The 27,177-nt window shown below is 41.1% G+C and overlaps 1 protein-coding gene across 1 annotated transcript in view; it reads right to left on the minus strand.

Annotated features, from left to right (window-relative positions):
- Positions 1-27,177, minus strand: part of LOC106038940 (deleted in malignant brain tumors 1 protein) — an 81,675-nt gene that overhangs the window by 27,412 nt on the left and 27,086 nt on the right. The window contains exons 27-39 of the mRNA XM_067000614.1: positions 26,707-27,095; positions 25,920-26,092; positions 19,800-20,006; positions 18,650-18,961; positions 17,998-18,021; positions 17,304-17,615; positions 15,861-15,884; positions 14,920-15,231; positions 13,870-13,893; positions 12,583-12,894; positions 11,807-11,830; positions 10,790-11,101; positions 5-100 (exon numbers count right to left, since the gene is read on the minus strand). Of these exons, the coding sequence (XP_066856715.1) occupies positions 5-100; positions 10,790-11,101; positions 11,807-11,830; positions 12,583-12,894; positions 13,870-13,893; positions 14,920-15,231; positions 15,861-15,884; positions 17,304-17,615; positions 17,998-18,021; positions 18,650-18,961; positions 19,800-20,006; positions 25,920-26,092; positions 26,707-27,095 (2,521 nt within the window). The remainder of the gene's footprint in view (positions 1-4; positions 101-10,789; positions 11,102-11,806; positions 11,831-12,582; positions 12,895-13,869; positions 13,894-14,919; positions 15,232-15,860; positions 15,885-17,303; positions 17,616-17,997; positions 18,022-18,649; positions 18,962-19,799; positions 20,007-25,919; positions 26,093-26,706; positions 27,096-27,177) is intronic.

Genomic DNA, 27,177 nt, shown 5'->3' on the forward strand with positions numbered 1-27,177 from the left:
TTACCTTTGGGTCTAAATGTGTTTTTTATCCATTCTGAGAATTTGTTCCATGCTGAGTTTGGATCTCCACCTCCTGTGGACTGCCACCAGAAACCACTTGCTGTATCAGATAAGAAAGCACATTATTAGCATTGACATAACATAGTTCTAGATATGTTTTATGGTTTTCTGTGTTGACGCAGAGATGGAAGGAGTAAGCATTGGTACGTGGTGTGTTTTCAAAGCAAAAACAATCCTGCAGTTCCTCCCTGTGCCCGGAAGGACATGCTCATTCTCTCATAGTTCAGTGGAAGATGGTCGTAGAGGACCTTGTCTCGTGGCAGCACAAGAGCAAAGTGACCCAACCCCACAAGTCCTCATGTACATCCTGCACCTCCAGTGAATATGTGGGCTTCTGGGAGCTGAGCTCTGCCAGAATTTACTGGGGCAGTAGAAAAAGTTACTCATCTTTGCCATGCTATTGCCATAATAGCAGGGGAGAGTGTGGAGCATTTGTCAGTGCAGACTGTGACAGTTGCTTTGGCCGACAGCCCAGCAAGTTAGCTTAAAGTGCTCTCTTTGCAAATGCCTGCTCAGGTGTGCTTGGAGAGCCCAGGCTTCATCTAACTCAGATACACTGCACACTGCTCCAAGTATTTCAAAATGTAGGTTTGACTAAACCAAAGTGTGGCATTACATATTTTTAGGGCAGCTCTTCCATTTACAGTCTGCGTATTTCTGGCTAGTTCTGCCAGGTGTCGAGAATAACAGGCGTCTGTATACTCATAGGCAATCCTTTGCTTCCTCTTGTACAGTGAAATTGCAAAGAGTAAGTGTTAGTCTTCCACTCTTCATTCCCACAAAGAAGCAGGAAAACTCTCGTAGGTCCCATGCCAAGGAAGAGAAACAGCTTAATGCTTCTCCAGATTCCGATGTGACCATGCAGAGATGTACACCAAGAACAGGACAGGGCATATGCTTTCTTTAAACCCATTAAGAGTCATTCAGACACCACTGGACAAAATTGTCCTCCAAAAGAGGATACAAGCATTTGGGCTCATCATGTGGTTTTTGATAATCAGTAGGTGCAGTCACATAAATACATTTTAAAATCTGGCCCTACATATATTAACTTAAAGGAAAAATGATTAGACTGCCAGAAGTCAAAGCAATGTTTTGAAATGGCAGCTGTTGTAATATCCTTGTTCGTTCAGAATTAACAAGCTCTGAAGAGCTGTGCCTGATTCAATCACTAAAATGGGGAGAAATTTCATTTGTGCACTTTTTTTTTTTTTTTTCCAAACTGCGTTTGGTTTTCAGCCACTCACTTTCACAGACTCTTACTCCTGTGAATAGATCAGTGATCCTAAAGTTCTGGGTTTGCAAGACAGGACCCTAAGTGACTTTTCCAGTCAAATTAATCCAGCCTACATCAGGTCAAACTGAAGACAAAAGTGAATTTATTGAAGAGAGATTAAAGGTTTGCTGAAGTGTTGGGATTTGACTACATTCTGGAAATGCAGCTTAGTCCTCTTTGATGCTGAGCTCACCTCTGGGCTGCCTTTCCTCTTGCTTTATAAATAATTCAATATAGCCAACCCCTGAATCTACGTTCTATGAAATTCTCTCTTATGATTGATAAGCCTTTATTCATGGTGCCCAAGCTGATTATTAAAGATCAAAGCATCTCATTCAAACTAGCAAGATTGTAAGGAAGGTTTGGGGTTTTTTGTTTGAAGTTTGAAGGACAATGTCACTGCGTCAATCCCAAGGCTCAGCAGAGACTCGCATTTGTAACGTATATTTCCATCTGCGTCCAGCAGGCTGCTCTTTTTTTTTTTTTTTTAATTTTATTTTACTCTCTTGGTCTACATCCTTAAATGTATACTGTAGAAGAATTTTAATTCAAAACTAGAATATTTGAAGAAGAATGTTTGGAAAACAACTTCGCCTAGCAATTCCCCTCACAGAAGAAAAACAAAGAAAATGATCTTTAACATACCCAGTTTTAAAATCTAACCTATGAAGTTGATCTGAATGTTAGAATTAGAAGACAAATTAAACCAAAAAGTTCATGATATAAAGCGTGCCAGCAGTTTCTAAGGGGACCCTGTCACCACTTCCCAACAAGCCAGTCTGTATGAGTACTGAATTTTGTCTTTAACATTTCCCTGCAAGCACAAAAAATGTACTCACTGTACCTGGTTCACATAGGAGAGAAGCACTTAACAGAAGCATCCAAGTGAGACTCACTTGAAGGTCCATTTTCTTTGTGGTTGTCTGTTCTAAACCAGTGAAGATTCAGAATTTATACTAAAGGGGTTCTGGTCTACACCAAAGGTGTTTGCTGTGTAATTTGATCTCCCTGAAATTCCAGATCCATGCCAAGGAAGTGATTTACCAAGTATTTTCATTTCACAGGGTATATCCAGACATCCGGATAAGCAGATCCAGATCACACCGCTGTTCCGGACTAGCTACCGAAATCTTCCCACTCTACTGACACCATTGCAGCCGTGTATTGATGTGTTTTTTCCAGGAAGCAATGATTTGCTTTTGGAGATTAGGCTGTTTGGTAAGGAAAACTTAACTTTTTTTTTTTTTTTTTTTTACCATCAGTTAAGACCGTTTCCAACATACAACTGTGCTAAAACAGATTAAATTGATGTGATAATTGTGTCAAAAGATCAGTATCCTAAAAAAGAAAGCCTCAACCAAATTATCTCTGTTTTGAAAGTATTATACCTCTAAAATGGAGTTCCCACACTTTTTCATATCTCTTTGTTTCCTCTTTAACCTAGGATTAGATCCCTATAGTATGCTCTGGAACTGCAGTCAGTTCTTTCTCACTTGCAGCCTACAGAACAATGAATCAGCTGTAAGAGATATCGGCCAAGGCATGGTTGAGAGGGACAAACTGTTTTGGGGGTACATCAGCAGGGCAATTGCTGAAATACAGCAACCAAAGAGAGCAGGATAGGGCCAGAAGGTGTTATATTAAGCTACAGCTGTGCAAGTCGAGGAATCTGTATGTAAAGGCATACAGAGAGGCACGACCAGCTGCCATGCCCTGCTCTGGGGAAGACCAGTAGAGTCCACTGACAATTTACTCCCTGTTCTCCATCTACCAGTTTCATAGCTGGTGTATTTCTGACCAAATCAGTCTGAGATTTTCCCCTTCAAAGGACAAGCAAACATGCTGCCTGACAGTTCTCTGTGTTGCATCCCTCATAAACTGGCTGCACAGAGCCGAAGGAAGTGGAACCTTTGTGTGTTAGGACTTACGAGACACGATTTTGGGTCTGTGAGACACTGCACAAAAGAATTGAGGCACAAAATAACTTTCAGGTGAAAGGGAGAAACTACAAACAGGTTTTTATTCTACTAGTAAGAGATATGAGATCATGGGATAAGAGGCAGAAGATATTGTAGTGCTAGTAGAAATACAAATTAGTAGAGGAGTAAGTGAAAATGTTAAAAAAAAAAAAAATCATTGTGAAGAGGAAATATACACCAGGACTTGCTGCAGATAATCGTTTGCCAATTTGCATTTCATGCTAACTTTTCAGATTAGGTGGCTTGCATGGAAAAAGGGATTCCCACCTAGAAAGGCCATGCTACACAACTGGAAAAGATTTGCCTCTAGCAAAGCCGTGAATCCAGCAGAATCCCTCCAGCAGCACAGTTTTCTCCCTGTCACGAGGTGGTGGGGTAAATACCCTGTGGCTGCTGATACCCCCAAAGGATGCCTTCAGCTCTGTCTTACTCAGTGCTGGCAGGGAGAAGGTGGGCCTCATCTAGAGAGAGGGAAAAAGCAAAGCTAGAGGTTCTTAGCTGATTGAAAATGAACATCAATTGATTCCTTTGTTCTGTGAATGCTTTTCTTATTTCCTCAGCACACTATGATGTATTGTATCTATCTAGACGGCCATGTTCTTACTTTCCCACTACCTTCTTGAGCAAAACCAGTCATGTCAAGTATTTAAACTTCCAGTTCCGTGTGTGTGGATTATTTGAATTCTGCTGCCATTTCCTGAAGTGACTAAGTGGGTTTATGGTAGATCCTTATCGATATTTCTATCCAAATAGCTCTAAGCTGGACCTTAACAGTACAGTATATACCAGTTTTCTTTCCTAACATCAATTAAGCTATTTCTTACAGACATTTCTCAGTCCTGAATGAAAAAGAAATTTCAGAAACATTCCAAAACTCCAGCTGAAATCTCATGAAGGTTTTATTCCCAAAACAAAGAAACAAATTCTTTATATCTTGCGATTTGACCCAAGTCTGGATGAAAAGATTTGGATCTGAACATTATCATATAGAAGACACACACATGCTGTTTCAGTGCACTTCATATTCATCCCACAATAAACGAATTCAGTGCTTGGCTGATGCTGGACTTCCAATAATCTTCTCCCTAGGAAATGCAGAGTGCTGTAGAAACAGCTAATGCTTCATTCTGGTGACTCAGGCCAGACAGTGTGGAGCCTAGTTAAGAGGACGGGCAGATATGGGGAACGCAGACTGTTAGCTGTCTAGCCTGTGTTAGATGCATGACTGAATTAAAATATCTCAACTATGAAGAAGCATCAAAATTTGCTTTTTCAGCATTCCTCAGAAAAGAATGCTGAAAGAAAGGTCACAAAGAAGCCAATGGTTCCAGCAGACATGCCCGGGGCAGAGGACTCCGCATCCCTGTTCTTGCCCAGTGAAGCTGGATCTTACTGCAGGCTATTTTACACCGTATATAAGAAGTAATGGAGGCAGGTACAATGCTAGCGAGGGCAGCAGATTTGTACAGCTAATCCATAGTTACAGGTGACAAGGAACAACCAGCCTCCACATTAAACACTGCAGCCCTTGTCACTGACACTGAAGGTGCCTTTAAAAGGAAGTGGTAAGTCTTCAGTCCAAAGCTAAGCAAGCAAACTAATCCCGTGTGGCAGGAAGCAGCAGTGATGACAGTGGGGCTGACCTTTGTGGTCTCGGCATAGCAGTGCCATTTCTGAGAAAATCTTCTTAAAGAAATCTATCAAAATTCACTCTGAAAACAAAGAGTAATTGTTTTCTGTGATATAGTGAAGTAGCTTTGCGCTGGAAGATGGGTGTTAAACTTTCCTGACAGTGCTGGAGCTTTGCTGCCCTGGCAAAACTACCCATCCCTGTACAAAGCTTTTTTCAGCTTTGTCAAACTACATCCAATTTTCATGGAAATCTGTAGTGTTAAAAACTCCAGAAGGATCTGGTGGACATAGTTTGATGGGCTAAAAGCAATCAGAAAATATAAAGCTGTTCTGGTGTCTATTACCACTGGAGGGCAGTGAGGCACTGTCCTTAAGGAATGAGGAAGTTACTGGATAAGATAAATGGTCTAATGCATAGTACTTTTGTAGGGTCGATAAAGAGGTCTCAATTTTAGCAAATACCTTAACAAGTAAGCAGACAACAAAATAAATTGTGCATGAGACAGCTACAAACAGCAGGACACTTTTTTCCGTTCCTCAGATGTCTTCTACCAATGTCAGAGGATATTTCTTGGCCAAATGGTGCTCAGGAGAACTGGCCCTCCTAAGGCATGCACCTAAATAGGTGGAGGCCTCAGGTACCTCTTCCCTTGCAGCTCTTTACACATTATCACTTATCGAGGCTGTAAACCATGACATTTGGTAGCTCTCATAACTAATGTTTGCAAGGAATTTCTTTGAAATATCTTCGAAGGAATAAACTAGCACCCATTGAATTTCTCCTAGACGTGTATTTCTTGTACAAATACTTATTTGTATTTCTTCTTCCCTGATAAAGAAAACACCAGTGTGTGAAGCCACAAAATGATGCACAGGTCTATTTTTGTTTTGGGTCATGTTGATAACTTTTTCAGTCAATCATCCACTGTAGATTACTCACTAATGAAGTGTGGAACTGGAAGAATTTACTGAAATGCCCCACAAGATTACCACTTGAAGGCTGCCATAATACTTGCCGTATACTCATCCTTGACTTCAGTCAGCCTGGGGACTTGGCTGGTGGTGTGTGAGCCCGTGGCCCGGTGTTGCTACAGGACATACTTGAGGAAGACAGCATATTACAGATAAGTGTGCAGAGCTTGTTCATGGTTCACTGCACATTGCTCCGAGGAGGGATGTAATGAAAGATTCTTGCTAACTGTAAATATACTTACTATGCTTTTGAGAACATTTCTTATGCAACAAGTCCTGTTTTTCTGCTGAAACCATCACATTCCCAACAGGCTGTTTCATCAGTTTTACCTTCTGTTTCTAAAAGCAAAGAATTATGAACTTCCAAGGAACTTTTGAGACCTTCAATACGCATATGTAAATAGAAGTTCCTTATTTTTCTGCATTGAGAAAAACCTTGAAATTAACATAAGAGTGAAATAGTATGTTCTAAGGGAGCATGCCCAAAACAACAGCAAAGGACACAGCAAGAGGTGATGATGAGGAGGAGGAGGAGGCACATGCTTGTCTGGAGGAGACAGGGCCCCAATACAGCCTGGGCAGAAGCTTTACGTGTCAGGAGCTTTTCAAGCTCTCTATACCCGTGGTGGCTTGGAAAAGCTGCACAGATTCTCCTTGTTTGCGTCAACTCCTCTCCCCAGAAGCTTCCAAAACATGGGATGTTCCTTCTGTGAGGAGAAAGGTTTGGGGTTGGTTGGCTGGTTTGGTTTTCCAAACCAGTCCCTGATGCCATGACAGGGCCTGCTCTGCTGTGACAGACGAGAGGTTGTGCGTTCCTCAGAAAGGAGTAATCACTTGTCATATCGTGCCGGCTTACTACCTATTGTAACCTTTTTTACCCCCTTTCAGCTGTATGTTTAACTGAAAATGTCTTTTGCACCTTTCATCCCATCAGGAACCAGATCATGTTGAGAATAAAGGACCTTCTCTGAGCTTCGACCCTAAATGTGCACGTATGTATGGCTATCCACTCTCAAATTGATGTTGTCCTCTGTACTAAGCAATGTCTCTCACACCTCAGGGTTTACAGATTTTACTCATTTCTGACAAGTGAAATGTTCCTGGAATCCTGATGTCACTGAAACGATTTATGACCCTATAAATGCAAGGGGGGAAAAGATGCAGTAGGAAAAGTAACTAAGCAAGGGAACCAGAGACTGTCTTTTTTCTGCTTTTCTCAGCCTCAGTCCCTGAGTCTGCTTCCCTCAGAGGTAGCAGAAATTACCTGATAACAGCAGTCCTTACTCCTGTGTTCACACCTATCTAGAGGACTGGGTGCAATAGGTGTGTGACAAAGGACGATGAAAAGGTGTTGTGCAGCTTTCTGTTATGATTTACATCTGGAAATGCAATATTATGTTGAAGTTTCAAGACCCTGAGTATGTGCCTGCATGCTTGCTCCTAATGAGGCCCATGATATCATATTTTCACTGCTGCTGTTACCCATTCTGGCTGTATGAAGCTACCATATGGTAGTGTGTGGTATCCTAACATCTGTTGCTTAGCTATCCAGACACATTCTTGATTGTAATTAAAACGTATATTCTTTCAATTCTTTCTTTTTTCATGCTTCCTCTCTTCCAGCCCTTCCACTGAAATCAACCTCAGCAGGTTCTGAAGTGCATTTTGCACACTGAAGAATGTATAGAGAAAAGAGCAAAGCCAAGCTGAAATAAATCACGCGCCTGACAATATAACCTTCAAAGGGGTTTCCCACATTTATAGTGAATATATTGGTAAAGCAAAGTGGAAACTTCACATGTGAAGTCATCTTCTGTGGACAAAACTGAGTAATGAGTGCTGGGTACAGCTTCTGATTCTTGTAGACGTACTGTCTTGGAATAAAGATGTCACCATCTAGTCTCTGGAAGCCCCAGTCCACCCCTGTGAGTCCTGTGAGGGAAAATCTTTGTCAGAGATGAAGGTTCTGCCAATGTAAATGGGTATCAATTATTTTGGCTCTGCATACAGTACTACGGGTCATTTCGTCCTGTTACCCAGATAATATCATTGGCTAACACTCCGTGTCAACATAGGTTGCTTACCTTGGCATGCGCTATGTTCTTGCAGCTTTTCCTGCTTTTGACGTTTACATGGACAATGGTATAATCTTAATTAAGACAATTTCTCAACTTCTTTCTCCATTTCAAAGCATATCCCTTTGATTTCAGCAGGTGCCATAGGTAGGGATCACATAGAGTATCACCAGTGCCTTTTGAACATTTGTTGCTACAAAAATGGAAGTGATCTTCTGGTGAAGATCTGGTGATCTTCTGGATCTCCTGGGAGTGCCAGGGGGTGAGGTGTGACTGGGACTGCCTTTAAACTTCTTTTACTTAGGTTTTCATAGTGTGTAAAATCATTGCAATGAGTTACATGGATAGGAGACAGTCCAACCAAATCTTAAATATGTCAAAAGCTGGTTTACTCTAGAAATAAGACTCATTTATGAAAGCTACATTTCTATTGAGAGCTTTATTTCCTGAGAGTTTGGAGAGATCTGAATGATTTCCGAGGATTTGATTCATAGTCACCTCTAAGTATGAATAATCAATACATCATTGATTAAAAAGCCGAACAGAGACAATGCAAAATCCAGCACATAAATGGCCAAACCCCAGCCCAATCAATTCCCAAATTAAAGTCATCAAAGCTCAAATCATGGAATAATTGAGGGAAAATTTGCACATGCTTCTCTGCAGGAAGCACTGGAGTTGTGCCTGCATAAAACTTAAGGATTTTTTATCCGCATTTTTATGCCCCATTAGAGCCCTGGTAAAGGATCGCAACAGGGCCCTCGGATGGCTCCTGCCCCAGTGACACCCAAGGGAGCAAAGAGAATGGGTTTTGCATTTTGATTTTCCTCAGGAAATTCATGTAACTTTCCTCTGGGTCTTGATTCATAAGATAGCTGTTGCTAAACGTACCAGGTGCAGGTATAAAGCAGCATCAAATTTTGATACATATTTACTGGAGATAATAATGATAAATAGAACTGATGCTGCCCTGGCTTTGCTTTATTAGTTACTAATGAAAGATAATGAAATGAACTATTAACAAAATAGCAAAAATGAATTACTAGAAAAATAAATAATAAGAATTAATCAGTCTAACTACATCAGTTAATTAGGAAAGCTTTCTTTCCTGCATGAATCATCAGTGGCTGGGGTGTAAAAGGAAAAACTGGACATAAAAGAAAATTGTAGGTTGCTTTTGTCTGTATACTGATTTTTTTTATTATTATTATTTTTAAATTTGTTTCCCACAAAGCAGTCAAGCACATGTAAAGCTATCCAAACAAAGTTGCAATAGGTGTAGCACCTATTAAGTGACCAACAAGGAGTGCTTTGGGGGGACAAGTTGGAGGGACACCTTCTCCTGCCCCATCTGTCAAAGGGAACCACGTTGGGTGGTGGTTGGTTGTGAGAGGTTGGCAAGGAGTGACTCTGCTTTCCACAAGCACGATGTGGAAAAGCAGATATTCTGTCTAACTGTGACATTTGGACAATGAATGCAGTCAGAGTCTTGGTATGGAAAAAAAGAAGGATGAGTAGTAATCCATATCGTGCAATGAAAGCATTTATTACTAATTGATGATATCTTATAGTCACATCATTTTATACGTTCGCCTTAGGTATGTAAAGAAAATATATCTGACTATCCTCAGTCCATGTATTAGAGTGATTTGTGCTGATACTCTGTCGCTGGAAATGTTTCTACTAGATCAGGTTGTAATCAGGCTTAGTTTGTGTTTATTTGAATGTCTGACTGTTTGCAAGCATGAAGAGAGAATTAAAGCACAAGAACTGTGCATTTCCAACAGAATGCATATAGGGTGAGATTACTGGAGGAAAGATTTATTGTTAGATGGATTATACAAATATATTGTTTTCTAAAGAGTGTTTTGTCATGAGTAAACAGCACCATTAGCTAAAGCAAAAAGTATATAAGGGTAGCAGCGTTCAAACTCCACATCTCCAGAGGATCCTCAGTCCCAGCCCAGAACTGTTCTGGTTCTGTGGTTGAGGCCAGCAGCCTGTGGTGGATGGCAATGGAGCCATTTTTATCTCTTCAGATACAGGAATCAGAGGCATGGAGTGGTGGGAGAGCAACACAAACAATACTTCTCTGAGGAGCTGTCCTCTCCAAGAGAGGAGACTGTTGTGGACATGTGTGTGCCAAGTAGATCTCCGCAACGGAGGAAGGTCATCATCCTTTTCTGACTCCAGACTGAACAAATCTCCTGTGTCGATCAAGCTAACAAAGTTTGTCTCAAAGTTTTCTTACTGGGTACACCAATCCTAGTGGACTCTATAGAGCAGAAGGAGTAGGAACAGCTTATATTCTGCTATGTGAACTAAAGGTTGAAAACACGAGTCACAGAACAGTCAGCCTTGGGAGTGTCAGGCAGGTGGCAGATGAAATCACTGAGACTTTGAGTTTGAAACAGATGAAAGTGATTGGAAAGAAGCTTTCCTCATTATTCTGCATTGAGAAATCCAGTTCTCATGGAGACTGCAGATCTGTAAGTTGAAAGTGCCTGCTGAATTTCTTGTAGATGCCTCGGAAATTTACAAGCATTAAAGGTAATGTACATCTTTATCCGCTCTGCTTATGCTGCACGCCCTGTAAGAATGACCAAAGAGAAAAATGATCAAATGATCTGGCAAACAGCTATGAGATTCGTATTTGCTAGGTCTCTATTAGTCCACAGAAGTGAAAAAAGAATTGATTTTGCAACATGGGCTCAACTGCTAATGATTTTTCAACTATATTTCAAAATGTATCTTATGGGAAATTCTTGAAATGAATAAAACAAAGCAGAAAGTACCTGAGCAGACAACGCTGGCATCTTCATTGTGGCCACAGTTATGTCTTGACCAACCATTGTGGGAGCATTCCCATAGGTAAAATTCATTGCCTCTGCACTGTACATCATCCAGGAAAATAACTCCAGAGCCTTCCCCAAACTGGGCAGCTCCTGGTGCCGACAGGGGCTCCCCACACCCAAGCTGTCTGCAAATGACCTGAGCATCATTGATATCCCAGAAATCGTCGCAGACTGTTCCCCATTGTCCTTTGTAAAAAATTTCAACACGCCCCTCACATCGATTGCCACCATTCTCCAGCCGCAGAGATACTTCTAGCAAAGACAGAGCAGAAGTAAATTACACACAGCCGTAACTCTAACCTTACGCTTGTGCCAGGTGTGGGATTGTGTTACAAAATGGACAAGACTAGAGGAAAAGTTATTCTGCAGAATGGGGCTGTTCATGCAGCCTGATGTGTCCTTTGGAGCAGGCAAACCTCCCTCTGATGCTGTTACGCTTGCACCATAATTAAACAAGGAGTTACAGAGACCAGATTTTTGTAAAAATGGTATAAGTGGCCATTTGCGCTGTAGAAGGTCAGTGAATCTTTGGAGCACCAGAATGAATTAAGGAAGCCTGAATTCCCTGAGAACAACTCCTAGAGAAGGTAAGCAGTCACATGTGACTGACACTTTGCTCTTCTGCCATGATGAATTTCTGAAAGTGTGTCCAAGAATTTCCCTCCTTGCATTGTGGTTTGTTGAATGGTGAGGTACGCTTAGGGGAGTCTAATTTTCAATCAGTAACAAGTTATGCATTACACACCTTATACTGTCTTAAGGTGTTTTCCCAACATTTGAGCCATCCATAATAATAATCATCTACAACTTCTGAAAAACTTAAGTATGGAATTTGTCCATCTTCCTCAAATAAATGTTATATTTTTCCCCAAGACTTTTCATCAAACAAAAGCAAAACATGTTAACAGTAAATACCCAGCTTTTAGAATGACCAGTGAACAAAACGATAAGACTTACCAGGAGTTCTGTCTCCCCTAGAAGCTGTGGATTAGGAATAAATATGAAAATTTTAATCTTCAGTTGTATTTCAGTAGAATAAAGACAAAACAGACTTTGCAACATCTGGTGAGAGTCTCTCTCTTATATTATCTAATTTGTTCTAAAACTAAGTTATTTTTTATAACCTATCTTAATCAAGGCAAACACTTCAACTTGCATTGAAAAGTCAGAGCAAGAGTTAATCCTTTAGGAATGGCTTCTGAGTTTAAAAAACTAAACCAGTTAAAAATGATGTTCTGGAGAGGCATCCTGGGAAGGGTTCAGTTTGAACATGCTCTGAAATCTGTGTATCTGTGCTGTACGTGCTGGTATCCAGTCGCTTCAGAATACTTATGGGAGAGCCATGCCCATGAAGCCCAAATTGTGATGTGCCTACCAAGCCACCAACCACTTCCTCCTCCGGTACCCTGTGTGAGACATATTGTGCCCCCTTTCTGCCCTCCCATCAACGTCACTGACTGCCACCAGCATCTTCTGAGCATCCCAGACCAGAAGACACGCTGCCCTTCCTCTCACCAGTCCTCGCTCCCTGTAACCCCCTCTGAAGCATGCAGAGGAGAACAGAGAGAGGCAGTCAGGCTCTCAATTTCTGCCTTCACCATGCTTTTCTTGTGTCGCACTCATACAGCTCTGCCGGCTTTGTTGCTATAGCCCTTGCCTCAGGCTGATGATGAGATTTGAGATTTACACAATTCACAGCTTTACTTACATAAATAAAAACATTCCAAATGTACCTGAGCAACGCACACCGGCATCTTCTTTGTGCCCGCAGTTATGTGTTGACCATCCTCTATGAGAGCATTCCCACAGGTAAGATTCACTTCCAAGGCACTGCACGTCATCCAGGAGAATGTCCCCCGATCCTGGCGTGAAGTGGGCTTTTCCCAGTGCAGAGAGAGCTTCTCCACATCCCAGCTGCCTGCACACGACCTGTGCATCATTTAGGTCCCAGAAGTCATCACAGACCGTCCCCCAGCTTCCTTTGTAGTAGACTTCCACACGACCTTCACATCTGTTTCTACCATTTACCAGCCTCATGGACACTTCTGTGAAAGAGAAGAGAGAGGAGATAAGAGTGCAGACTGCCAAAGTGATAAATTATAATCCCGGAGTAGCTCTGGAGCTGGTTCAGTATGTTACGCTGGCTACTGGGTTCTCTCCTGGCCTTTCCTCTCCAGGGAAGGTGAGGAAAACGCTGTTTATTTCCAGCACGCCCAGTGTCATCGTGTGGCAGTTCGCAGTCACCTGCGGCTTCCTGGCTCATGCTTTGAGTCAAGACTTGGCAGGTGTTCACAGCTGCCTAAATAAGGTTTTCCTTCCCAGCTTAATAGAGGCTGTGAGATTAATATTAATGGAAGAAATGACCTATGTTAGCTAAACACTAGTGGGTATTTCTCTATCGATATATTCACAGCAAAACATTATACTCAGTAGAAGGAAAATCAAGGTTTTAATCATAGACATGGGGTGACCAAGAAACAAGGTTCATCAAGCCAAAGCAACACAGTGGGACTAAGACTTCCTAATAACTAAATTCTCTCTTCTTCCTGAATTTTAATAACACTTAAGGGTTTCTGAGTTTTATTAGAACATGGAAAAAGTTTATCTTTTAAGAGTGTAATGTAGCTTCATCCAACAAATGGGATTATTGAAATACTGATTTATATAATACCTTTTATTTTAAAGGACCTTGGACTTAAAGCAACCTAGTCCAGTGAATCTTTTTGAGACTCAAAGTCCTATCATTTCTGTACTCTACAACAATCAGGTATACATTTCAGCTTCAGTTATGAATTCTCTTTAAAGATTAAAAACCCATGGTTATCTTCATAAAAACTGTATAGATCAGTATTGCTACTTTCATTACAGTCAAAATACACTACATTTTAAGAAGCTATTTTCATATATAAACTACTGAATAAACTAAATGAGATTTGCATTTTTAATAATTAACAAGAAGTTTCTTTTGCTATAGAAAATTCCAGATAGAAATGATTGAATAAGTATGAAATTTAAATTACCAGGTATTTCAGTTCCTGTAGAAGCTGTGAGAGAAGGAAATAGAGAAAATGCACATTTTAGCCATTGGTGTTTATAAAATTAACTAAATTTGTAGAACACAATACTTCTTTACAAAGTCTACTTTTATTTCAGAAAGCATTCAACATCTAATTAATTAAGCTGTTTGCAATACATGTGTTCGAAGATGATAAAAATGATAAGACATGAGATTATAAACTGACTTTCCTCACTAACAACTTGAAAATCAGTGGAGAACAGGATAAGATTTTGGAACTTTTGTTACTATTTGACAGATGTAGAAAAAGTTATCAGGGTTAAAACTGGGTGAGTACCTAAGACCACCAGAAATCTAAGTACATCCTTCTTCAGAGGGATCTGACAGAGCCCTGGCTCCTTCTCCTCCTTGCTTCCTGCCCCCCAGACTGCAGAAGTGTCACGGCTCTAAACCTTTGGATTTGGTCCTGAGTATCTCACTCAAATAAATAGTCTGCAGACGTTCAATGGAAGCTTTGTCAAGGAAAGACATGTGGGATTAGGACCTAAGCTCATGAGAAGTCTCTCCTGTGTGAAAGCCTGTTAGTGCTGTAAGGGCAGAATGTGCCTCGGGATTGGGTTTTGGTGCTCCTCTCTAGTCTGGTGGCAAGCAAATAGTATTGGTTAAGACAGATTACAGAAGATTAAAATAATATAATGGTTGTACAAAAACACTGGATGCACTCTGAGTGACACTGATTGAAATACTCTAAAGGTTTTCACAGCTTATCTGTGCAGAAGTTTGCAATAACAGATTTTGATCAAATAAGGAAAGAGAGAAATTCTTTGTGTAGGAAAGAGCCTTGTTACTTGCAACAGAACCAAAACTCTTCTGAGAAAAGGGTTTTCTAGTTCAGGGGAGAAATTTTCAATGTGACAAAATTTAAAATTAAACTTAAAACCAAAACTTAGTTTTAAAGTTTAAACTTAAAAACAAAATTTAAATTAAATTAAAATTAAATTAGAATATTTCTTATTGTGACTCTTTTTGATAAAGCAAATATATCACTGTATACCTGAGCAAATGACGCTGGCATCGCGCCGGCTGTCACACTTCTCTCTATACCACCCCCTGTGAGAACACTGCCACAGGTAGTTCTCATCCCCTCTGCACTGCACATCATCCATGACAATATATCTCGGGCCGCGAGTAAAGGTGACATTTCCTGAAGATGATACAGCATGTCCACAAGCCCGCTGGTTACAGACAACGTCTGCATCATTTATATCCCAGGAATCCTCACAAATGGTACCCCAGGTTCCTCTGTAAAGTATTTCAACACGCCCTTCGCACTGGTTCCATCCATTCACCAACCTCACTGACATCTCTTTGAAAGAAAAAAGAGAATTTCACTGAACTTGGGATTTTTTTATTTATTTTATTTTTTGCTAAGGAGGAAATAAGGTGGAACACAGCAGGCTAAAGGACAGACAGGTTTCCATGCCATGTTAAATTTCACTAGTTAGCCATGCACATGCATTTTCAGCCTACCTAGAAACTCCTGATTTTCAGAGCCCCTGGGGTAAAACCATGCTCCTTAAGCCACTACCTACCCTATCTGAAGACAGTGATACTCCTGAATAGTTCAAGCTTTGCAACACAGGGTCCACAACACTGATCTTCTGAATAAACTGTAGTTTGTGAACTTTCATGTAACTCTGCATGTACAAAGCCATGCCTCATTTATCCAGACTTAACTTTTACGTGGATATAAGTTGGGCAAGTTCTTGACTTTATTCCGTGTTTTACACTAACAGAACAAAAATGCTGAGCATCTGTTTGGTACCTGGGCTACAGTGTTGTGTTATTTTAAAGGGAAGTCACTTCCAACATGAAGAGAGCAATGACCAGCCTTTTTGATTAGAAACCGTCAGTGTTTTCAGCTCTACACATTCAGTTCTAAAACATCAAAACCTGTTGATATTAAAAGTAATGACACGTGTTTAAGAAGCTTACCTGTCACTTCAGATCCTGTGGAAGCTGCAGATGAAAAAAACACAGTTCATTTTTAGGTGGAATTTTCAGTAACTGCAGTAATAACTGAATCTATTGATGAAATATGACAAATTGCACATTATGCTGAAAAAAAACAGTAATACACATAATAATGTTCCTTTTGTCAGTACTGTTACACAGGTCTATAACAGAAGGTAGACCTGTTCTGAAATATATTAGCTTACGACTGTAGGGGAAAATATGAATTATAAATTTATAAAGTTGTTAGTGAAAAAAAAGTGTTATAAACGAGACAATGTAGTTACTAGGGAAGAACCCCAAGGTAATCAAAATAAAACAAGGGTTTTGATTTGATGTGGTTGGAGTACTACAGAGGAAATGTTACTAGGTGGTAGAAATATTCTGAGAATCTGAAGAAGAAGTGATGGCCGTTGTTTCTTTTTTAATGGTTGCTTGCTGGCTTTCAGAAGACTTAGGCTAATGAGGAAGCTCAGGTAGCAGCAGAGGAAAGAGAAAAGCTGAAGGTCTAAGCTATTCTCTGGAGTGCAGCAGTGAAACCTATGTCAAGGCCAAGGTTTCTTGTTAGGTGTAAGTTCAGGGTACTAATTTCCTTGTAGACCTGTAACTGAGATACATTTCAGTGCAGTATGGGTTGTGTTATTGCAGTTAACCAGTAAAGGGTGAGGACAGGCTGTTCAGAGTTCAGATGATCGATGTCCTAGCAGGCGGTTACCCCCAGTGACCCTGTGGGCCACTGTTTGTACCACAGCTAACACAATGACACCTTTGTGTTAAAATTTGCAAAGATAAGCTGTGAGGGGTGGCTCAGGCACCAGGCTGGACCTGTCCTCTGTGTCTGCTGTGGCACTTCTCCCATGGGGTGGCTCCCTTTGCTGCATGCCGGCTATCAGTTAACCAGGCATCAAAGGAACCTCCACATCAGGGGGAGCAGGAAATAATATCAGGTGATACACAGAAGCAGTTGGCTAAATGGTTTTACTGCCCCTGGTAACTCTGTTGGACAGTTAGCCCATTTTCACTGCAAGATCTAACCTAGACTAAAACACCTATGGGACATACGTAACAACTTTTCAACTCATTTAGCAGATTTTTTTTAGTTCATCGGTGTAGAAATCATTAACAAGCACCGCTGCATAATAAGAAAAAACAATTATTATACTAGAATACTGCAGGAGGTGAAAAAATAGCTGGAAACATGCAGGTCTTGCCCGGTTTGCTCGGGGAAGGCAGCAGTGCAGTGGGATGCCCACCCCGCACAGCTCAGCCCTTTGGCTGGCCATGGCTCTGCACCGGGCAGGTGAGTGGAGGTTCTGGATGAGAGGAATAAATCAGCAGGTTTTTGAAATAGTGGCTTTTTTTTTTTTATGCCTACATTCACCTTGGGGTCTGCCCGGCGAGGTAAGGCTGCTGCATACAACGCACCTGAGCAAACGGCGCTGGCATCTTCCACGTGCACGCAGTTGTGGACCGACCACCCTCTGCTGGGGCACTCCCAGAGGTAAGCCTCGTTCCCTTTGCACCGCACGTCGTCAAGAAGGATCTCTCCTGAGCCTTGACTGAAATTGGCGTTACCGGGGGCGGAAAGAGCCCTGCCGCACCCCAGCTGGCTGCAGACGACCTGAGCATCCTTCAGGTCCCAGGAGTCATCGCAGACGGTGCCCCAGCTGCCCTGGTAATGGACCTCGACACGGCCCTCGCATCGGTTCCTCCCGTTCACGAGCCTCAGGGACAAATCTTTGGAAGGCCAAAAATGAGAGAGTTATTTATGAGGGATGCTCCCACATCACCAGGCTTTAAGTAGGCTGTTGCAAATTTGAGGCAACAGTAAGAACTCCTGATAAGCAAAGTTAGGAGATTGACCAGAAATATTTATAATCTTCTTTTTATAATCTTTTTTTTTTTTTTTTTTTAATTCAAGCTTGTGAAATTTGACCAATACATTAAAAACTTAAAGATACAGTATATTCCTAACACAAAAGATTGGGATTAATGTATGATATGATATGTATGATATACTTGACAATACTCCTCTTCATAAACTGTATATTTATACTAAATGACTATATTTTGTAATATGACTTTGTCAGTAAAATCAACTATACAAGATGAAAATTACCAGGAACTTCAGACATCAAAGAAGCTGAAAAAAAAAAGAAAGAACAGAGTGAGAAAGATTACTTTTTAACAACTTGTACTAAACAAAGTGAGCAGTAGTTTACCTGCACTGCTAGGTGAAAAAAAAAAAAAAAAAGAAAAAAAAAAGTAACACAAAACCAACCCTCAGTACATTGGGATTTTGTCTTTATAAGCTAATTTATATTTTTTAAAATGTATAGTAGTATGTATTTTCACATACAGTAGTATCTCTCATGAAAGACTGTTTTCCATATCACATATGGAAATTGCTAGTTATTTTGTCAATGATTCATAGGAATGACCAATTGAATTCATCCTTTAGGTGGGAAGCAATGGCAGTGGCCAGATGGAAAAGCCTCTGAATGGGGCGTAAAATAGGTTATACTCCATCAAAAAAGAAAACATAACCGTTCTGCTTCTTAGAGCTTATTATTAAAAGATTTTGAATGTGAAGGCTAATGTGTAGGTTATAGTACTCTCTTAAGAAGTATTTGTTGGATCGCAGAGGGGATGTCCTGTAGAGCTTGACAATGATTTTGGTAGTTTAGTTCCCTTTTGCTGAGCACCAGGACCTCATTCTGGCTCATACTTATAGCACGTTACTCACCACAGATGTCAGTAAATCTAGTTACCTGCGCAGATGACACCGGCATCTTCCTGGTGAAAACAGTCATTGACGAACCACCCGTCGTGGGAGCACTGCCAGAGAAGAGCTTCGTTCCCTTGGCACTGCACTTCGTCCAGGAGGATTTCTCCTGTGCCTTCACCAAAACGGGCTTCTCCCACGGCCGCGGTGGCTCTGCCGCACCCGAGCTGACCGCACACCACGTCAGCATCTCTTCTGTCCCAGGAGTCGTCGCAAATCGTTCCCCAGACTCCGTTGTAAAATACTTCAACACGGCCCTGACATCTGTTCTGCCCATTCACCAGCCGCAGGGAGAATTCTTTGGGAGACAAAAGGAAATCAGACCAACCCTTGGAGTGGCTGCTGTGCTTCCAGGGACACCTGCAGTCGCAGGCTATCAGAGGAAATGCTTCACAACAGCTTCCCAAGGAGCTCACCAGCAAGGGAAGCGTGCTCTATCCTCTTCGGCTCACTAGACTTGAGCTCCTATGGGTTCAGGACTGAATTTAAAACATCTTCCAAGGGTGAGGCACCTGAGTGCCCCTACGGCAATTGCATGAAGTTAGCATTACACTAACACAAAGCCATCACCGTCTGGTGGGGACTCTGGCATGTCATATTGTGTTTCTTCTGACCACAATGAATTAAACAAGGAAGGCAGTGCTCAGAATAGCGTAGCAGAGGGTCACTGCCCTCAGTATTTCACTCTTGAAGGAAAATTTGAAGGGATGTGGTCCCTTAGGGATTATTTTTGCACTGGGTGAATGTAGACCATGCATGCAGCCTGCAGCTGAAGAGCTGCATGAAGACCACCAAATTACCCCTTGCCTCTGAGTAGTTTTCAGATTATTACCTGCGTTTGTTATTAATAGTGCCAAAATGCACAGACACCCTCTGACGGACAAGCACCTTACTATAAGGAACATTTTTTTTTCCTACAACACATTAAAATACAATACAATATATGGTTTCTACATCACACTGATGAAATCTTAAGAGTACCCGGTGGCATCATCAGTCCTTCAAGCCCGCTAAATACCCAAGATGTCAACCAGTTTGAGGAGGCTTTTCTGCAAGCTACAAATTTTGCCAGCATTGATTTTAGAGGAAAACACAAGTGATAGGGAGATAGGACTGAGCAGCACTGGGCACAGTACCTGACGCCTGCAGACCCCCTCCATGCAGCAGTAGCATCCACACAATGGTCAGCGCGGGTTTCATTTTAACTGCACTCCTATAATGCTGATAAAACATTTCAGAATTTATAAATGTGTAGATATAAAGGGGTGTGTTCTGCAGCTTGATCAGCCTTATTATTTTTTTAAGTACGTTCATGATTTCATACAATGGAGATACTTTTAACATTTAAAAACATCCTCTTGATTTTTTTTTTGGCAAGACTTTGTTTATAATAGCTTGATTTTTTGATTACCTTAATTATCATTTCAATCCCTTCTCCTCTATGGAAACACTGGCCAAACCCTCCCCTTACCAGACCCAATGGCAGCCGCTGGTTCAGGAGGAACCGGCTGCGTGCAGCCAGGGAGAAAATTACTGATACCAAGTGAAAAACAATAGCAGGTTTCTTTCACCTCTCAGTTTTTCCCCTGTCCTGAAGTGGATGCAGGTGTTTGCTGTTCTGTTGCGCTCCCTGTCCCCTCGCATCCACCGAACCCAGGTGGCCCCAGCTGGGTGGCTGTAGCCTCATCGCAGCCCTGGGCAAAACAGTGCCTGCAACTAAAAGCGTCACTGGAGCAATGGATGGCCCTATCTGCTAGGAAAAAAACGCTTTCTTTCCAAATGCAATGCCAGACACCCCTCCAGACTGTACAAGTTCTAGCCTGTGTTTTAAGATTAATTGGGCCTTTGAAAATTGTTAGTTTTCAGTCTCGTACTGAAACGGAAGGCTGAGGGCTGAAATTTTCAGCCTTCGTACTTCCCAGCCTTAGGAAAGCATTTCACGTGATGCCTGGATTAATCCGTGCAGGCTTGGCAGAGAGAAGGGCACTTGTCTTCCTCAACAATACGTGCTTTAGAGACATCCAACAAACTCTTACGAAACAAAGACAACTTGTTTCATGCTGGCACAGCTCAGATCGAGAGTTTACTTTACATGCACAGCGTGCAGCTTCCAAATACAACACTGCCCAGGCTGTCCAGGAGCTCGAAGAGAAAGTGAAGTAACAGGTTTTTGGCTGCCCTCCGGCATCTGGGGCTTTGTAGTCAGTTTTCTGAGCCCGGGGCTCCAGGATCCAGCATTTTGGAGAGGGTGGTTTTGCTACGTTGATATCGTCATGCTCTTTCCATGGGAGAACAGGGCCCTCACAGCAGCATAACTCAATTCTCATCAGGTCTCATGCAAAAAAGCTCTGCTTGTATCCAGGCTGAACAACGAGAGGTGGTGATGAATGCCAAAGGCAAAGGCCTGGATGCTTTAAGTCAGGTTTCCTATGGATGGCCTGTTTCTACCCAATGCCTACATTAAAAAAAAAAAAAAAAAAAAAAAGACAAGCAGAAGTGATGAGGGAGATAAGGCAAGGAGCAACAAGACCTTGACAGGTGTTAGAAAGTTATTTGCACTGCTTTCAAGAAAGAAGAGGAGGAAAGCAAAAGAAGCACAAAGGGAAAAAACCATATAGGCCATCTACTAAAAACATAAAGACTTCATCCCCAGCCTGGTAGATGGGCTGATGTGCTGCAGCTGTTTAAAAAACACGTTTTATCTCTTCTGATTAGTGACTTACACACCCACGGAAAACTTCCTTAGTCTCAACAGGTTTTCATGATGACAACTGAGGACAAAAAAAATCACAGCCCTCAAACAGAAAGAGGAGGAAAGGGAGAAGGTATCTCTTGGAAACTATAGTTTCTGAAATTAGAAGAAAAAAAAAAGGAAAGAAAAAAAAGAAAAAAATACTACACTCATTCAAACTCATTGTGTTCTTCAGTACAGTGGCAGTGCAATTCCTTTCTACTTTACAGCCTGTAAATAATTCATTTATTTGAGAAAGGAAAAAGCTGCTTGGATGAGTACTAATTGGTTCAGGGCAAAAGAGGTGATCCAAGGGTTATTCTAGCAAATGAAAACAAATGCCACTCCCAGTGACCCAGATGGGTTTCCTCAGCTAAGCACAACTTTGTAAAAAAATGTTTTTCATGTCAGAGCTCTTGAGCCTGAGATAGAAAGTCTCCCAAAATACACAAACTGCTGTGAGAATTTCAGTATCTCCGTGTTTTTTTTCCAGCTAGATTTAAACTGCCAAAACAAATACAAATTAAATTAAAAACAAACATGAAAAAAAAAAAAAAGCAAGCTATCAAAATAAAGAAAAATAAATAGGGAAAATCAGCTCTCCTTGTAACACAAGACATTTAACAAAAATTGTGCAAAAACTTATGTTTGTGCTCAGAGATGCTTGTCCTCAAAAGCCAGCAATTATTCTTATCTCGAACTCATCGCAGACAAAGGGCAGCAGCAGGCTCTCTAAAGAAAAGTTTTTGCTCTTTCCCCTGAGTTTTTTAAGCATGGTGGGCGGGTCAGAAACCCAGCTGCAGCCTCTCTCTGCCTGACCTCCAGCTCAGGGTAGATTCTGGTGCAATCAAGGAAAAAAAGCTTGGTTGGTGAGTCTGATACAGTTATTTAAAACAATAATTGTCACTCAAGTGAAAGTGATCTCTGCAGTATATTCATTTAATGATTTAATTAGAACATGGTACACGTGTTCCACCTTGGGTATTAAAGAACACCTAAGTTGGAACCGTAAGCAGGTTAGCTGCTTAGTTCAGCCTGATGTCAACAAGTATTTGTGGGCTTTTGTTGCAAGGTATGGGAAGAAAGAAATGAAAACAAGAAAAGCCATGTTTCTTACTCATACCCTGCAAAAGCAAAAGCTCTTTTTAGTTTCAATCTACAAAACATGGGGATTTATTATTAAAAACTGGAAAATGAATCTGTTGGCTATGGGATCCAGAAACAAAACAATGTTTATTTATACCCTATTATAAATATTTTTATAATATGTTCCTGGGAAGGAGGCCTACAGAGTTGAATTATCGGTCCATACTCCAAAATTAGAATAGAAGGATAAGCAGGACAGCAAAGCACAGGAAATTCAGCATACAAACAAACAAACAAGAACTTTATTTCTAAGACCTGTTTTAACCCCAGTGCTGGCCAAATACATTGTATGATTTCACTGGGGACAGCACACTGGCAGGAGCCCACAGAGTCTGTAAAATGCCTTTTTTTTCCCCCCAAAAAAATGCATATTTGAAAACAGATTGCTTTAACTCCATCCTGTTTCCATGAAACACCTTCTCAAGTGCTACTTTGGGAGAGTTGAGGAATGTGCAGTTTCATCAGAGTTACAAGCAATTGTACCTTCATGCTGTGTATAGGCTAGTTTTAGTTCAGTAATTATCCTCTCCCGACCCAGCTCACACTACATTGCTTGGCACTTTTAATGGATTTTAGCATGTCATTTTTTATATTCTGGGTAAGTCCTGAGAAGCCAAAATCCTCACAACCACAAAGTAAACAACTGTGGGGAAAAATAATAATAATTTCATTGTGATAAGCAACCAAAAGTTTTAAAGAATTTAAAAACTTTAAAAGTTTTTAAAGAATTCTTCCTTCTGGGAAGCAGATACAAGATTTCTTTTGATACTTATATGACATCTTGATGAGACCTGAAAAATCTCCTGATTGAGATTCAATCTCTTTAATGAGATTTACAGTTTTTGTCTGGTTCAGGATGTATCCAAAAACCCCTAAGTCAGTGTGAAGTCTTCCAATTGATTTGACAAGCCCTTGTATCAGATCATATGGTTCAGCCTTAAATATTGGAAACAGAACACCCTTAACAGCTCAGTGTCTTTTGAATTTGGATCTATTTAATCTAGAGAATTGGAAATGTAATGGGAAAACACCAGCAAAATGCACCTAAAGAGAAAGGTGACAAAATTACTTTGCATGGCCAGGAAGCACAGGGCAAGAACTAATGGGCTTGAACAGCAACAGTGAAAGTCAAGGGGAGGCATTTCGAAAAACCTTTTCAACAGTGATGCTCATTTCAATAGCGAGCCTTGGGCAGCACGAGGAGAGATTGCCTTGGTTGCAGTGCAAGTTTTGAAGGTTGGGCAGCATCTGCTGGGAAGATGTGGTGGTGATGAGGGTGCACCCTATACAGTTCAACTCCCTCAAAGTACCCTGTAACCACACACACACAGATACGTCCAGTGCTTACACAGCACAGAGATACCAGCCACGTCTTCACAGCACTATGTGGAAGTGTTTCACGATACAAAGGATGGGCAGAAAGCTGAATGCTGGAGGGAAAGCTTTCCCTCCAACAACATGAAGATACACACTGGCACAGTTGTTCCTCACAGGCACGCGGTGGGCTTTTTTCCATATACATACCAGTGAAGAGTGAGATAGGTATTTGCAAGAGCCCAGGTTGCAGGTGGTCATGGGGGCTGCTTGGATGGGAGAGGATTCTCAGGGACTAGGTCAGCCACATGGTTTGGAGGGAACACAGGGGCAGGGGACATACCGATAGGTAGGTCCTTTGAAGTCCCCAGTGGGTCGTGTAGTGCTTGTGTGTGACACTGGGGAGAGAGTAACACAAAACCAAAAGAGAAGGCATTTCTCCATCAGGCATCACCAATCTATTCTCTGGCTTCCCAAGGCCAGAAATATTCCATAAATTTGAATGTACTCGGCAAGTTTTCAATCCAACAGACCATGATCGGACACAGCAAAGCATTCATTTGTATTTTAATCACAGAGACATTCATTCAAAACAAAAAATTGAATTATTGTTTTGTAAGCATTCCTTCATTTGATTTTAAATGACACTGCTCATATAATAGATATCTTCAGCTTGAAAATCTCTGCATTTTATAAATAAGCACAGACCTATTATTGTTTCAATGAGAAATTTAGCATCAAAACAATGCTTAATATAATTGGAGTAGTACATAGCCACAATACAAAATGACATACTAAGATCAATATTGGTATTTCCTTTTCCAACATGGCCTATTACTTCCCCCCAAATTAATCTTCCTCCTTTTAATAAACCTTGAATTATTTATTAATGCCTCATTTGTATTTTTTCTCCAGCTTGCAAAATTTTAAAGGATTAGATAAGCAGTCCTGTGAGGATATGACGAGATAATTAAGAGGAGAAAAATTATAAATGACCACACCAAACAATGTGTGTTAGTACAAATATTGAAATTATTTCTCAATCATTTAAGAGGTGTTAGGATTATAAAGTTATTTTGAAGCATTGTTACAGGCTAGGATTCACCCGGGATAAGGACATCACAGCTTCTTACGCATGGCACGTATGTGACTGTCACTGGTGGAGCATCCTGGCGGCTCACAGTGTGTGACTGTCCTGTAATCATTTAGCAGATGATGCTGACCTTCGATCTCACATTATCCACTGTAAAAGCAGTTTCTTCAGTGCAGGTCTCACAAGAAAGCCAGCAAGAAAAAAAACGATGATGGTCAGGATGGCGACAGCAGCAGTTAGCGGCCCGAGCACATTCCCAGCCACAGCAGGAACCGCGTGGGGAGGAGGCGCGGCAGAGTCCATCTCTGCGAGGGAAGGCAGAAGGGCTTGGTCTTGTGCCAAGGGCCCGGGCTCAAAGAGCGGCAGAGTTAGAAGGGGTGCTCCCTAGATCACAGCCAGAATTAAGCTAAGTTCTAATTTCATTGCTCTTTGAACAGGCTTTGTATTAGCAGGGATGACAACTTAACTATGCAGACGTCATTAGCAGAAGACAACTGAGGGAACTGAACATTTCTGAAGAAGCCTGGGATCTTGTTTCTCAGGAGTAGAGCTGGCAATCATGTTACACAATCAGATTGAGCTAACTAGTTCAACAGTTATAGCACTACATTGGGTTACATGCGCCCTCTGTTTTGGGGCCACCAAAGCGGTTACCATTATTCATGCATGCAGGTGAAAACAGTTTGCAAGGTGTTGAAAGAAGAAGGATGTCATACACATTTAAGTCAGCCAAACAATGCCTTCCTGTTTACAGTAGAGTTAGCATAAGCAGATTTCAGGGACAGATGTCAGAAACAAACAGAGCTATGGCATTTTGTCATGAAGACCTAAGTCGTCTCAGGGTAAATATGAGATAAATTTATTCGACTTCACTGGTATTCCTGCTCTGAGCACCCTCTTTTCGAAGTTTCAGAGGTCCGACAACAACATCCACTTTTTCCTGGGCAGAGCTTGCATCTCTCTTGAACCTACTCAGGCAGCCCTGGTAGCAGCGGGAGGAGTAGTCCCCGAGCCTGCACACCACCAGCTGACACCGCAGGTAGACTAATGAGTGGTGGTTAATGAACTCAAAGGCATTAAATTTGAACCGAGCAAAGTGACTGTTGGGAGTGTAGTATGTGGCATAGGAAGAATCTCCAACACATCTGGAAAGAAATGAAGAAGAGAATTAGTCACTATGGATTTACACATGTACATTCCTGAAAAAATGCAGTAGATTAAAACATAATCAGGTACTGAGAACTCAAAGGGATGAAAGTGCAACTTTTAGAGTATTTCTAAGCATAATTAAGTCCATGAAGAAGCTAGAGCAGACTCATTTTTCTCCAAGAAAAGGACACTAAGTGGTGAAGAGGGGAGAATGGACCCTTTGCTGAATGTCTGGAAAAAAAAAAGAAATGGGCCTGATGCTTGACCTGGTTCTGCAGGTTTTACTAAAATGTTAATGCCTATGGTAAAATAGATTTCTGCTGCCGGTTTTCACCTCCTCATCTAACTCACTCCCACCACTTTGAGTTTTGCATATATTTGCATATATTTTTGCATATATTGATGAAGTCAGTGAAACAAAATTTTAGTAAGGTTTAGGTGTTGTTTCTTATTTCCAGGCTCATATTGTAAAAATAAATAAATAAATAAAAATCTTTTAACTGTCTGTTGATAATGAGATCCAAACCAATTCATGTTTGCTCTATTCTCTTAAAATAAATGAAGAAAGGCTATAACAGCTATGCATCTAACAACTTGAGAAAGCTCTTACCCATTCTTGATTATATCATAGGATAGAGTGTTAAAATCATGAGGATCAGGTGATGCCACACATGTGTCCACAAACAGCATCAGATTTGGGTCAGAGCTGTGAAGATAAGCTTGAAGGTACAAATTTTGGTTCAGGTCAATGTAGTATGGAGAGTCATGCACTGGCCGCAGGAATGACGAGGAATCATAAAACGTGATGTTCACAGAGTATCTTCCAAACTGATTTTCATTCATGTCTGCAATATCCTCAGCAACATACATGATTTGTATCCGCGTGTTTTGTAACATCTTGCAACTGAGGTGTAAGTGAAGATCCTTTTTCCTCTTGATTACATACTCAGAAGAGGTAACTTTGATCATGTTGGAATAGTTGATTGTATCATTGCTTTCCTGTTTAAGGTGTAACTTAAAATGAGGAATTGCATTTCTGTCACATACTATATTCTAAGCTTTGACATAGTAATATGCAATT

The sequence above is a fragment of the Anser cygnoides genome, chromosome 7 (assembly GCF_040182565.1).
Source record: "Anser cygnoides isolate HZ-2024a breed goose chromosome 7, Taihu_goose_T2T_genome, whole genome shotgun sequence".
Classification (NCBI taxonomy): domain Eukaryota; kingdom Metazoa; phylum Chordata; class Aves; order Anseriformes; family Anatidae; genus Anser; species Anser cygnoides.